General features: G+C 44.3%; 1 protein-coding gene across 1 annotated transcript in view; it reads left to right on the forward strand.

The window, feature by feature from the left end:
• Positions 1-5,438, forward strand: part of CDC5L (cell division cycle 5 like) — a 50,160-nt gene extending 44,722 nt beyond the window's left edge. Inside the window, exon 16 of the mRNA XM_006259375.4 lies at positions 522-5,438. Coding sequence (XP_006259437.1) covers positions 522-626 — 105 coding nt within the window. The 3' untranslated portion in view covers positions 627-5,438. The remainder of the gene's footprint in view (positions 1-521) is intronic.
• Positions 5,439-15,099: the final 9,661 nt, after the last annotated feature.

Genomic DNA, 15,099 nt, shown 5'->3' on the forward strand with positions numbered 1-15,099 from the left:
ATTTTGAGCCGTGTGAACTGGAATGAGAACAGGCTGAAATGATCTAATTTCGCTAACAGTTGCAAAACTTGTAGAAGGAAAGCTTTCTCTATACAACTCATTGTTGACCTGCAGAATTCGTTCACCGAACTGTAGAATTCCTAGTGTGTAACTTTAGCAAGATTCAGAAAGAGATTGGATAATACAGTCACGATTGAGTTCTTAAACCAATCCAGGTAGGGATTAGGAGGTGACCTAATGAGGTAGGGGGAGCATCCCACATCTGACTAGCAGGAATTTCCAGCACCTTCCTGTGAAACATCCAGTGCTGGTCCTTGTTGGTAATAGGATCCTGGATCTAAGGGTCCCTGGCTCTGATCCAGCACAGCAGTTCCTGTCTCTCTAAACAAACCCAATAGTTCTTCTATCTCAGCCATCGATCTTGGCTCTCCAGGGCACCAAATGTAGTGCAGGTTAGTCCAGGTTATGCTAGTGCAACTTGGGGGAGAACTGACCAGTCATTCATTCTGTTTCCGCATTAGTGTCTGAAGGAAGATGTGCAGCGCCAGCAGGAGCGGGAGAAGGAGCTCCAGCAGCGATTTGCAGACTTCATGCTGGATAAAGAAACTTTCCAGTCAAAATACTGAAGCACAAGATTCCTTTGTCCATCAATGTGACGTTTTTCAGGTGTACAGATACTTCTATGTCTTGCCATCCGTGTCACAGAAATCAAGTATAGGTAAATTGCTGCTCTACGCATCTTGTGTTGTGTGGGCTTTTTTAATGAACTTTCATTGTACCAAATGTTCTAGGTGTAAATGGCTTAGTTCAATATTAAAGATTTTTGGATTTAAAAATCCAGGACTTTGATATTACAAGACGAAATCACTCTTTTTTGTAGCCTCATTGTCATTGTTTGCTAGGGTTATTACTGATTCATGCTCCTAGTGTTTTACCGTTCTTAAGATCTACGGAACATAAACCTGCAGTCTGTGCCTGTAAGTAATGTCTCTTGAATAAACCTGGAATGTAAAGATGTCTATAAAAAGAAACATCTTCGTGTTGCTTATCAGGAAGGGAATCTTTTTTAAAAAAATGTCTCTTTCATGCCCTTGGTCTCTCTTTTTTCACTATTAAAAAATTTAGAAGCGTAATTATCTATAAGGGGAATGAGATATAATATAATCAGGACACAAATACAGCTAAAGCGTTTCAATTCTTTTATCACTAAAGGCTCCTCTTTTAGCATCTGAATGTCCAGTGTGATCATTTTGGAATGTGAATGGATTAAGGAGGTTAATCTTACTGCAGATTAACTTCACCTCTTCCACTAAGGTGGAAAATAGATTTTTTGGAAGCACTCAGGATTGACCTAACTGCTTTTATTACACAGGTAGCAACGGGAATTTTACCACTGAGTGAATGGGAGCAGTTAGGCCAACACAGTGGGAATTTCCAAAATGCTCAGAAATATTCACTCCACTAAACTTGCAGAACCTCATCCAGGCTTGACTCCTTTACACTGGGTAAAAAAGGCTGCAGCAGTTTAAGGGAGGGGTAGATCCATCTGAGAGAGAATTTCCCCTGGCCCAGAAATTGAGGAAGGCAACTAGACTGTCCTGCAAGGATCTCACAAGAAGGTGTGATGGTGGCAGGAAGGTGCATCAGGAATAGGCCTCAGCTCTGGTGGTCCTGTGCAGCACTACACGCAGGGTAACCTCCCATGGCAAAGTTATGCGGGGAGCTTTTTAGGTCTCTTGAGCAGTCTGGAACCACAAAGTTGCTTAAAGCCACATTAGTCTCCTCGGGCTGGAAGTTGTGTCTCTATCATTTAGAAGCTTAACCCAGAGCTGACTTGCTGGTTTGGATGACTGCTTACCTAGAGACTTCTCTAAATTGGAAGTACGATACCTTCAAGTGGGCCTATTTCCTAAATCACTGAAGCATTTTGCAGAACTAGGGCGTGAGCTGTGCTAGTATGAAGTCAAGTTGAAGGCAGAGTAGATTTGCACCGTATAAACCAGTGGTCCTCAACCTATTTGCCACAGTGGGCCACACTTGCAGGTCTCGCTGTGTTATGTGGGCCGCACCCACACAACTTACTTCCTATGTATTCATTTAACAGGATGTCACATGGGCTGCAGCAGTATGCCGATTGAGCTGCATGCGGGCCATAGGTTGAGAACCATGGGTATAGACTAGATGCATAAGCTTTCAAGAGGGCTGGTTAAGTGAGCTGCTGCTTACAACAGCTTATGTATCTCTGATTTAGTCCGTAAGGTCAAATCTACCCAGCCATCCACCATTTTTAGAACCCTGCCCTAACTCGATTTCTGTTTTTGTTTGGGCTAATAATAAATATTAGCGGCTCGGGTTTTATTGTGAAATGAGTGAGACATTTATTCCAAAACAGTTCCTTAAATTCATACATATCTGCCGGGGATTTGTTGCAGAAGACTGTTTTATGTTTTGTTTTTCCAACAGTGCCTTCACATTTCTCCAAAACCCTAGAAAAACAGCTTCTATCCCCTTCTGCTGCTTGTTCTTCACCTTTTCTGGACAGTTGTTTGTGGAATACATAGCAGAGGGGAGAAGCAGCAAACAGTCGTGATGTTCAATACCTTTCAAAGTCAATGTGCTAATGCATAGGAGTTTACACCAAAGCATGGGCTGTACTGTGGGTCATGATGTAAAGGACCCTGGAAAGAAACAGGAAGTTTATTAAACGTGCAGATTTTCTGTTTCCCTATATGCCATGGCCATCACTCTCATTGATTACTGAGGCTTGAGCTCTGCTGTCTTTGCTAGGACCTGATTGCCTGGCAGCCATTTGAATCTCTCCCTTTTTACCAACAGAAACAACGGGTGAGGTATTTATATTAATGCACGCCAATTTTTCTATAACACGTTTTTTTTTTATTATGCTGTCTGGCTTGTAACTAAATCAGAGGAAGTGTCTTTAAGGATCAATCTTCTTGCATCCTGGCTATTTTAGCTTTGCTGTATGTAGGGAAGGAAAATTTTGTAATGTGTATCGTGGGAGGTATCTGACAGTTCTTGTGGTTGGATGGTAGCTAGAGATTTTAACAGAAAACCCTCATAGGTTTACCACTACCACAATTGGGTTTCTTCCCTTTCTTGTTGAGCACTGCAACAGTCTTTGAGGTTTCTTGCATTTCTGCTTGACAGTTTCAATGTGAGGCAGGTATTCAAACCTTCCAGCTCAGCACACTCTCCAGTGGAAAGTTAGAGGGACAGAGTTGTTCAGAAAAATAATTTTTTTCCTCTGAAATTTTTGCACCGGTTGCAGTGAATATCAGAAGTTACTGCATTTTGAAAGAAACCCATAGAAAGCTTATTGTGATGTTGCTATGTGGAAAAGGCATCAATAATGAAACTTAAGTAGAGTTGCAATGAGTTCCTCACTTCACTTAAGGAGAGAAGTTACAAATTTATTGTATGACACCATTTCATGCTAACTGGGAGTATAAAACTGTTTGTAACGCATAACAGATCTCAATGTCAGATATTCTTTAACTTTAAACTCTGAAACCAGTTGTCAAATTTGATCCCTGAAACAAAAAAAAAAATCAGTGATTATAGGTGAGTAGGGCTGGAAGGGATCTCACAAGGTCAGCTAGTCCAGCCCCCTGTGCAAGCCAGGATCATCTACCTCACCCAAGTGTCTGTCTAACCTGTCCCTGAAAATTTCCAGGAAGGGCGATTCCACCACTCCTCTAGGTAGCCTGTTCCAGTGCTGGACCACCTTTGTAGTCAAAAAGTTCTTCCTAATCTCCAACTTCAGTTTCCTTTGTTGCAGCTTCAGACCATTGCTTCTAGCCCCATCCCCTATTGACCACAAAGAAAAGCCCATCTCCATCCTTTCTGTAATCGCCCTTAAGGTATTTGAAGACTATTATGATCAAATCTCCAACCCCCTCAACCCCACTCATCTCTTTTCCAGACTAAATAACCCTAGCTCTTTCAACTTTTCCTCATAAGTCATGCTTTTCAGGCCTCTGATCACATTTGTTGCTCTCTGCTAGATTCTGCAATAATGCACAAGTGTGAACAACTTAACTTTTTCCTATAATATACCAGCCACACACCATGTCAAATAGTTGTGTGGAGATCATTATTTTAAGTATTAAGTATCTCTCTGAAATTTTTTAGCTTCCACTTAGTTCTTCAGAACATACCTGCAGGCCCTTTAATGAATTTCAGCAAAGATTTTCTTTCCTCTTCCTGGAGTCAAATGCACTGGCTCCTCTCTCAACTGGCACCTGCTTCGATGTCAAGGTAGCTGTTCCTTTTGGGCTGTGGATCAGGCACCTGGAAGTTGATGGTACTAACATGAATCATATCAGCTGAGGCTCTAGAGGCTCCATGTCCTGCATATACTAAAATCCCACATGCTCCAGAACCAAGGTAAAGAGGAAGATTTTTCCAAGGCATTCAGGCTCCACTGGATGCCTGAGCCTCAAACTCCCAGTTGTGGGAATTTGGAAAATCCCCCCTAAAGTGAATGGTGAATTCAGTCGCACAGTTTCAATCTTTTTAACATATCCCAAGTGATGATCAAATGTGGCAGCTGGCCATGAAACCTTAGGACTCACAGGCCAGAACATTCAAGTGCGGTTATCTGTTGTCAGCCACTGCCATCCGTGTTTGGACACCTCATGTCAGTTGTAATAGCTGTGGAGGTTCAGCACCTTGGAAGACATGGCTGCTTTCAGTTAAGTGCCTGGGCATAGTTTCCAACTGCTAGGCATCAAAATCCAGATATGAACATTTGTAGACACTAGCCATCCAGCAGTAACATGCACTAGTGTCAGAACTCTGTCCTGGCTTTATTCATAGCAAAGTTGCTGAAGAAGGTGGTCTGGTCTGGTCTGGTCTTTATCTGACTCGCACTCCTCTCTGAAATCCCTTCTTGGACATATCCTCCATACTGCAAGCCCAAAGTAACGCCCGTATTCCAAGCAGATTTTTAAAAATGCGGTATTGTATAGCATGGTCCCCTGTACCCCACCACCCATTTTCTTGCATCGTGAAACACTGGCTGAAAAACAGCTAGATACTCACCTGTGTAAAAGCAAAAGAGCCTTCTGGTCCCCATAACTGATTCCAGATTCGTCCCCTTCCATCACTCCAACACTGACTTGCAGATTGGTTAATGAACAACTTCACATCTGATCCTGTTCACACAGGCCAGTGACAAAACTCAAATGAATGGTAATGGGAGAGCAGCCTCAGGCCCCAGTTTAGGAAAGCACTGAAGCATATGCTTAAAATTTAAGCATACGGGTAAAATAATATTCAGTCAGGTCCAGACTAAGAGACATGCCGAAGCAATGCTGAAGTTCTTCTGTGTGCCCCGGGGGATGCTGTTAAGCTTGTGCTTAATTGTTTTGCTGAATTGTGACTTGAAAACAGCCAATAAAAGATGAGGAGCAGCACATGGAGTGGCCTCATTCTTGTCTTGCTAATCCCTGGGTAGCCTTTTCTCTCTCTCTATAAACAATTTTCTGGATGAGTGAATTGAAATGGTTTATAATGCTTCCCAGGGCCCCATCCACAATAACGAATGCATAACAGGTGATAGAAATGAATCAGCTGCCTGGAGTTGGAGCAGCGCTTTATAGTTGCATTTAGGGTTAAGATTCCCCCCAACCCGTTTCTTTTCTAGCTTAGCGTTTGTTAAGCTCTGTCTCTGTGCGGGGCTGGGGCTTTTTGAATATGTTGCCTTTCAAGTGAAAGTCAAAGGTTTTCCACATATCGGCTTAGACGGGACCTGCCTCATTAGATCATTTTCACGTTCACAGGTTGTAACAGTGATTCTGATGTATTCAAGTTCCTTAACGTCTCCTCAAAGGAAATGCCTAGTACCTTCTTTCTTTTTTTTAAATTCACTTATGTCCATTGATAGCCTTTATGAATTGTGATGTGTGGAAATGGAGACTATATTTCTTATTTATTCAGTTCATATATCAGATCCTTTGCCAAGTACATGCTACAGGTAAATGCTGCTTGGGATCTGACAAAAATATGCTTTTTTTTTTCCAAAACATGTGGCGTCTATTTTGTGTAATCATTGTGCCTGTAACCTTTTTAAAGCATTTTATATACCCTCGGTGAAATCCTGGCCCCACTAAAGTCAATGGGAGGTTTGCCATCAAAGTCAGTGGAGACCAGACTTCACCCCCTTTTCCCACCCCCCACCCCCAGCCTATCTGATGAGTCTCTGAGAGGAGAAGAAAAGAAGATTGATTTTCTGAGAGAGAGTCACATAAGTTTAATAGAGGTTAATGAGCAAGCCAAACAGCTCAGCAGATTAAAAGGCATTCTTTTAACTATATCTCCTGCAAGATCTTGTTCCAGAATTAACTCTGATTATAGAGAATAAATCTCCTGCTTGCACATCAGACACAAAGGCACCAATTGAATTGTTTGTTTCACTAAATTAATATTTAGTTAACTATTCTGCTGATGCACGGGTCTTAGTAATACTTGGCACTTGAGGGCTAATTTCAAAAGACCATGCCCATAACATTATTAGCATTCCTACAGTTGTTACAGGATCTTGGCAAGACCCTTCCACCCCCCACACTGTCACTGGATCTCAAGTATGAGGGAGAAATTATTTTGGCTGTTGATTGCATTTACTTTCACAAAGAGTGATGCTGGTAGTACAAGACACAAAGCAACTTCAGGGAAAACTAGAAAGGTATCTCTGTCTTTCCCTCTCCCTGACCCTTAAACACAACAGCTGCATCCAGACGAGCACAGACGTGCGGTGTGTGGCGCCGCAGGGCCGTCTGCCGTGCCACACACTGCACATGCAGGCGTTCCCCGCGCTGCTACTTTGCAGCACAAGAGGGTTTTTTGACCTCGGGAGATCCCAGGGTTTAAAAAAAACCCACACCGAAGAAAAGCAGGGCCCCTTCCAGCCCCATGTGCTTAACAGCAGAGTACGTCTGCTCCTGTAACTGCACAGCTGTAGTGTCCGGACCCACTTTGTGGTGAAAGCCAAAACAAAAGCCGGGTTAATTTGCACCACCCACAGGAGCTGCCTGTCTGCCCGTCCTGGAAGAGTCAGCCCATCTGGTTTGGAAAACAGCTGCACGAAAAGTGTGGTTTCACCATATCCGCATGTCTGCCCAGCACTTCTAGGAAGCACGGGCTTTATGCCACAAAAAGCAGAACATTGTAGCATCTAACTGTTAGGTGCCTTGTTGTCTAATGGAAGCCACCTGCTCTGGGTAGACATCCAGGCTTCCTGTACAATGCATTACGTACCAAAAATGGGCAGCCCACCCTAAACTGTGCAGGGAGCTACTTAAACTCAGGAGATGCTCAGGAAAAGGATGCATCTTGCACCCTGTCTCTTTGAGACAGATACCTGTGCAGGGGTTGGCCAGAGATGGCTAATTCAGAAAAGGATGTGCAACCCTGGAGGTAGATACCTATCCCAGCCCTTTTTCAAACAACAAAGGGCAGGACAGATAGTGGTGACCCCTTCTCATTCTGGAGCTCTGTGGATTGTGAACATAGGCAGGTTCAAATCACATCCTCTCCGCTTACTGATGTGATCTTCCACTTCTGTGAATGTTCAATCCCCTTGGCCATCAGTGTCTTAGGGAGGTTGATCTCTCCGGTTCAATCTGTTTATCTGTACGATGGGGAACTCTGTCAAAAGGAGTAAGACCCACCTGTACTCTGGAATACCCTATAGCCTTGCAGGGAAAAGGAAGAGATACAGGTTCAAATCCCGCCCTTGGCTGGATGAGGGGAGTGAATCCAACTCTCCCACATCCTGGGAGGAGAGTTCTAATCATGGTGCTGCAAGATAAAAAGGGATGGCAACTGACTTCTCTGCCACACCTTTTGCTGGGCCTGATCCCTTACTTGTTCTCTTAAAATGCTCTCTGGCTTGTTCGTGAACACTAACAGAGCTTGAGTGCGAGCGAGGTGCTGAGTTGTTCAGCATTGTCAAGACTTAGTTCTAAACTGTCAGCACCCCTTGGATAAGGTGGCAGCTGAGTGGGCATTTTTAGCATCTAAATATTGGACTGGAGTACCTCCAGGGGCAGCTAGACAGGACTTGGGCCTCTAGATCCCATCATGAATCTAGCACATCTGTGGTGTGTGCTGAGATAAGCATGGGAGGCCCTTGTAGGATGATGCCATCTCAGTGGGGTGCCTTTGAATGAACTGACAGTACCTTACAACAGGCATCTCATGATTTTCCAAAGGTTTTAAGCTTGTATTCACCAAAGGACCTAGATATCTAAAGTAGGGCTAAGGATGAACATAGGTGCCTAAAGGACAGATCTGCAAAGATAGTGAGTTGCCAAACCTTCCCCTGTGATGCATGCTAGGTTAGCTGCCTAAATAGGACTTGGCCTGTAACTGTGTGGATCTGGGCCTTAGGCCAAAATGTTCTTAAAATCCCTGTTTAGCTGCTGCTTAACCCTGGAAGGGCCCAAACTCCATAAGCATTTTATTGTCACTCTAAAATTCCTCATGGATGCAGAGTTGTACCGCTCTGTGAGCCAAAACTTCCTCGGTCTTTCCATGGCCAAGCAACTTGGCACCTAACTCGTGTCTAAATGCAAAAAAAGCAGGTGTTGTTCCACCTAAATCCCCTGTGGGCCTCCAACTGGTAGGGGTCTCAGATACCTAGCAGGCGCTGGCCTCAGCAGAGTCCACAACTAACTCTAGCTTTAATTTTAAATATACACAAAGGAGATGATAGTTACCTCCCCCTTTCATATGATAACCTATGGGTTAGGGCACTTTCTCAGGACATGGGAGATGAGGGTAATTTTCTACTCAGCTTAATGCAGTTCATGTCCCATCTCCCAAAAGAGTGCCCTAATCACTAGGCTATTCTTGGTTGGTCTAGTCCTTAGCCTACTTACCGATGTCTGTGCAGAAATGGATTCTAGACTTCCTGGGCTAGAAAGGGAGGGTATGAGTAGTCATGGCAGTAGGACACTTGCCTGGTGAAAGATGTGGATTTGTACCCATGTAGGCCAAACAGGGACATGAACTTGGCTCTTCCACATCTAGGGCAAGTGCCCAAGTACTAGGCAGTTACAAGGTGGGTTTCTCTACTGCCACCAGCTGTCACTATTTTTTTAAAGGAAAGAGAGCCCTGTTCAGCTTCATGAAGAGATGGTGTATAGGTGCAGATGTTCAAGAGAGGCTTCTAGGCTGTAAATCCCAAGTGGGCAGAGATGCCACCCTGGGTGAGGCATCTAAGCCCCAGTGGGACTGCAATCACAAACCTGTCCTCTAGGTACAAACTGGACTGTCTAATGTTGAACCACTCATAGTTCACGCTCAGTGCAGAAGTGGGGGTGTGCATGGCGCTAGTGAATCGGACTTCCTGGCAGATCCCATCGTGTATTATTAGAAACAAATAAGCAAATAAAACCTCCACGGCTGAGTTTCATTTCCTTCTCTTTAATGGAAATGCTTTGGGGTTAACAACATGGATCTGTTTTAATTTTACAGTACCCACTGACCACAGGATGCCGATTGTGCATCACTAGAAAATGCACAAATGTCTGTCTGCCTTCCCTCCCAAATTGCACTAATGAGCGATCGTAGGATCGAAGCCAAGCCTGTGTGGGCAAGCAGGAGGCGGTTGTGACAGTAATTGAAGAAACTGCAGAATCAGCCAGAAACGCAATGGTTCACGACCAGCACTTGGTCCAGACAGATACACATGTACTTTGAAATATTAAATGAATGATAACAGCAGATGGAGGGAGAGATTGGGCAATAACCAAGACAGATGCAGGAAAGTTGATCCAGATGTTGGGGATGTATCACTCTGCTCATCAGGCCCTTTCCGTTGTACCACTGCAAAGGCCTGGTTTTCAAAGGTATTGTGGCAGTTAAAGGCAGTAGGTATTTGATAATGAGATCACAAATGAGGTGCCCAATGCCCACTGAAATTAAGGGCATTAGGTGTTCTCAAAGATTTCACTAGTATGAGTGGCATTGGTGAGCTACGCTTAGTATGGAAGAGTGGCTTTCTTTGAGAAAAGACCCACTAGAGAAGCCATGCTTAAAACTGCCATACAACCAAATCACTTCACTTTCTAATTTCCAACCAATGCTTTTGAAGTGTTTGCTAACCATGTATTTCGACAGACTGGTATGCCTGAGATCCATGTAAGTACAAAGCTCTCAATAAAAAATGTGTGTCCTCCAAATGATCCAAAAGTCTTTTAGCTGCATCTCAAAGTGACTCAACTGCTTTAGAAAATTTGTCCTTGAGTCATTTGTAAAGTGTTATCAGGTAGGAAAGCTTTATAGTCGGCTAGCATGCAATCATGGAGAAGTGGCCAGTGGGAGAGGAATAAGAGCACAGAGACATGAAGTCCAAAGGGCAGTTTTGAATTGAATCCTCAGAGAAGTCCACAAATAGTTGACGTCCAGTCAAACCTAGTCAGGAGCAGGCCTGAAAACTAACTAAATGGGACACAAACACCTGCGTGCGCTGGAATTTGGTACAGAATGAGAGAGATGCTTCTGTTGGATCTGGGGCAAGAGATGCAAAGAGATGCTATGGACTGACTTGCTTGTCCTGCAGGCTCAGTCCTGGACACTATGCCTTATGCCGCAATGATGTGAAGGACACCAGACTATTATGGCACTATTGGTCATGCACCAGCTCTTTCAGTACTGCACAGTGACATCCTCTGCTAGGATGTCTCCATGTACCATGTTGCAGTTTCCTAGGGCAACCTATAGCAATGTTCAAATAACTGCTTACTGAGGCAACCAGCAATATGGCTGACCCCCATCCCCTCCCGTATCTTAGATTTTGTATGGCTTTGGGAGCAAAAGCCCGACAACATCCGTACAGAGGCTCAGAGCCTGTCAATGCTCACAGCTGGAAGCAGTTTGCTCATATATTCTTGAGTGCTGCTTCCGAGCCCAAGTGTCTGAAGAGGATGTTCAAGGGAGGCAGAGCTAAGCAGGATCCATAATGAAACACACACATGAACGTGTGAAAGAATAAACTGACGGGAAGGACATAAGCCAGCAAAAGGAAGGATGGGGTGATTTAGGGCTGGCAATGCTCTTCTACATCATGCATGCACCAGAGACCTCAAATAAGAATCTTCCGTCTGACATTGTAAGTAGGCAATCGAAATCCGTGGCAGTGCAAAATGGCAAGTCTTGGAGACACTGAGGCTAAGTACAGACAGTCAAGAAGCCCAAGACTGAATCAATTCGATCTTTGCAGGTTAGTGTGAGCTGCGTAGATTGAACTGACAAGCAAGTGAACAAACATTAATTTTGATTCTGAAAATGCAGCCACAGGCCTGCAGTGGCTCAGACCAGAAGCTGGGGGGCGCTAGAGCACACCTCCATGCTCAGCTGGAGCAGTCAGCTTGGGCCAAGGCTAGCCTGCCCACCCTGTGCAGGGGGGGTGCAGTTTGTGGGGGAGTTGCAAAGCATCCTGGAATGCTGGGGGACTGAGTTACGTTGAATCTGGAGCGTATCTAGGACAGAAGTTCAATAAACTGATTTAACCTAAATCAGTTAAGTCTGATACTATATCCATGCATGTTTATCTTAAACCTGTTTCGGCCATTTTGAAAGCAGTTTGTGTACACTGAACTTCTATCTGAACTGGTTTCTGGTCACTTATACCGATTTATGTGCAACTTCTTTCCCTAGCCCAGGAGATCAAATCTCCAATGACAAGGAAAGCAAGTAAGTCTTCTTCAGCTCAAGCTTTGGTGGCACAACTCTCAGTTTATTAAAGCACTAAAGAACTGGATCCTCCACAGTGTTCAGGCATCTTGTTCACATTAGAATAGTTTGTGCCAGACCTACAACAGGCCACAGTCACTTTAGTCACATTACCTCCAACGGAGCCATGGGAGCTTATACAAGTGGAGAATCTGGCTCTCTGTAGCTGAGTAAAACTACAGATTGCTCTGGAGCTTTACGGCTTGATCTGGAGTAGACCATAATCAGCCGAGTCAAAATTTGGCTACATCACAGAAGAAACTGCCCCCCTCCTTGTGCTTGGGACATACAGTTTACCATATTGTCTTGCATACTATTTCCCCCCAAATTAGACACACACTTTGTTTTTGGAAAGAGACCATAAGAAAAAAAGACCTTTTCCAGAGTCACAGCCAGCTGTGTGACACAGAATAAGTCTTCCTGGAAATAAGAAGTGTGGCATCACAGGAGACAGGCTGAGTAACGCTAGCAGGCAGCGGGAACTTCCTGATCTGGCAAGACACCAACAAGGCTAGGCCCCAGACCCTTGCAAGTGCAGCAGCAATACTGCTACTTCTTTACTGCAAATAGCACATTATATAAGTTCCTATAAAACAATGTTGTTTCCACACCACAAGCCTTGTCAAGATGCTATTCACTGAATGTGGCAGCTCTCTTGCCCTGAGCCAGGCTTCAGGCTCAAGTTACAGTGCTAGCCAGCAGCTAGTACACAGCTTAGTGGCTATAAGGGGGTTAACACAGGGCTGTGGCCCTTTTGCTTGTGGGAGCTAAAGAAGCTGCAGCCATTAGTGCACAGTGTCTACCTGCTTCTATTCCAGAAGAGAAATATGAACTTCCCCACTTAAGACACACACCCCTATTTTGAAGGGCTGATTAGGGGAAAAAAGGAGGGACGTATATGTGTTATATGGTGTGTCATATTTGAAAATCTGTAGTAGCTCAGAGCACTGGTACAGAGAAAAGAGCATCCCCTATGAAATCACACATTGTGGTGCCTCTCATTTTTTCCTTCAAGGTCTCCCATCAAAATATTGGCCCACCTGGGCTTTGCAAGATATAGCCAGATTACCAAGGAAGGCAGTGTGCCCACAGTGTCCTGCTATGATGTGGGATATCATGATTAATTCATGATAAACTCATCTCCGCTCATAAAAGATGGCCTTTTACTGCCGCAAGATAGCTAGAACTGTTGAACTAAAGCACTACAGTGATTTATTTTTATAACATGGTTTAAAGGTTTGAAATGGTTTCAAACATTTCTAGTTTGCATTTTAAAATGTTAGTTTTGCTGCCAGTGTTATCAGCATATTTGCTCAGCACACTCTCTAACTACGACTTTGATTGATTACTCCCCCAAATCCTTGTTCATAAAATGTTCCAGGAGCTGGAACTGAATGAGCTAATTCACCCTAGCTTCTGGGGGGTTCCCTTGTCCGTGCAATATTGTGGGGTTTTGAGAACCCAATATTGTCATGTGCTCGTAGAAAGTCGAGTTGCATGAATGCTGATCCTTGGCACTTATCTTTCTGTATCAGTGTAGGTAGCATATGGGAAGGAAAGCAAAAGGAAAAGGAAAAAGAGCTAACTGATATCTGTGTTATGTGTGATGCTCTCTTATGTCCCTTCTCAACACCCCCCAAGAGTGGCAAACAGCAATAACCACCACCACCACAACAATAATATCATTACTCCCCAACTCTTTCATAGCCTTTTTCATCCCTAAATCGCAAAGCACTTTACAGAGGGTAGTTTGTCTCATTTGATTTTATTAAGAAACTGAAGGTCTAGATCTTCAGAAGTACTTAAGCATTGTACTTCTGAGCTCTGCAATATCAAAGCACCTGATATCCTGCCACTTGGTGGAAACCTTGGCCTCAAGTTAGATGCCCAGACTCTGCCTACAGTGCATGGGAAGACCTGGGCTCTTAAAAAGGAATCCTCACAAGGCAGCTGAGTCAGTGCCATCCTAACTCACCCTGAATCAAATGCAAAGACAAGGGGCAGGGCTTGAGTACTTAACCTGACCAAAGGGAATTACCGATGTTCACTAAGGTTCCCTAGCTTGGGACTTGGCATGAGGCATCAAAGCCCAATTCCACAACCGCACCCCCTCCCCCCCCCCCCCAAAAAAAAACCCCTAAAAAACAACCCACCACCCACAAACAGTGTGTGGGAATGAAGTGGTCAAACATACCACATACTGCATAGTCCCCTAGTTTAATTATGTGACTGGTCCTGGTCCCTCTCAAGCATGTTCTCACATGCTGACCCCATCTCTGACTGGCGATAGTCTCATACAGTTTGGTCTTGCAGATCCTAAAGTGGTGCCTCAGCCCTCCTGAACCCGCAGCTAATCTCCGGAGTCTCTCCACCCGTGAAAGCTTTCGTTTCCTGCTTACATCCTGAATGGACAAGTAGCACTAAAGTAAGGAAATACAAGCGAGACTGTTCTAGGATGGGGCTAGACCATTCTCAGTGGTGGCAGACAACAGAACAGGGAGCAACGGTCTCAAGTTGCATTAAGGGAGGTTTAGGTTAGATATTAGGAAAAATTTTCTCACTAGGAGGGTGGTAAAGCACCGGAACAGGCTACCCAGAGAGATGGTGGAGTCCCCATCTTCGGAGATTTTTAAGAACCAGGTAGACAAAGCCTTGGCTGAGATGATGTAGTTGGGGCTGGTCCTGCTTTGAGGAAGGGTTGGACTAGATGAGCTCCTGAGGTCCTTCCAACCCTCATATTCTAGGATTCTAGCAAAGAACCATACACACGCACACACATAACTCTTCAAATGGCCAAGCGTTACACTTCTACGGAAAATAACTTCCCAAATGCCAACTCCTTCAAAGCCCTTGGGGTTGATCTGTGTCCTCAAGGAAGACTAAATCATTCTTGTCCCTACTCTCAACTGTCCAGGTCTTACATTGTGGGCAATACAATAACTTATTTTGCTTGGCAAAGAGTTTTTAAAACCCTCTCTAGGGGTTTCTGGACTAGGCCAGAAACCACAGCTAACCCTGCCATGTGACTAGGCCAGAAATTGCAGAGGGGGAAAGAGAGGTTTCAGTCCCCTACCTCCACACAAGTTTCTGTAGAGAAAATCCATTTAGGGTCCAGATTCTTATCGGCAGAACACCCATCCATCTGGAAGAGGAGAGTCATTCAAAGGTGATGACCCACAATTGCTCTGTTACAACTTCTCTGACAGTGTGTGAACTGGGCGTCAAGTCCTGACTACAGAAAGGACAACCTAATGCACAATGAAGTTTGAAAATATGACTAACATTTACAAGCAACATGGAATTTGTCAGGTGACAGAGACATATTTTCCAAACGGTTGT

This window comes from Alligator mississippiensis, chromosome 1, assembly GCF_030867095.1.
Source record: "Alligator mississippiensis isolate rAllMis1 chromosome 1, rAllMis1, whole genome shotgun sequence".
Lineage (NCBI taxonomy): Eukaryota > Metazoa > Chordata > Crocodylia > Alligatoridae > Alligator > Alligator mississippiensis.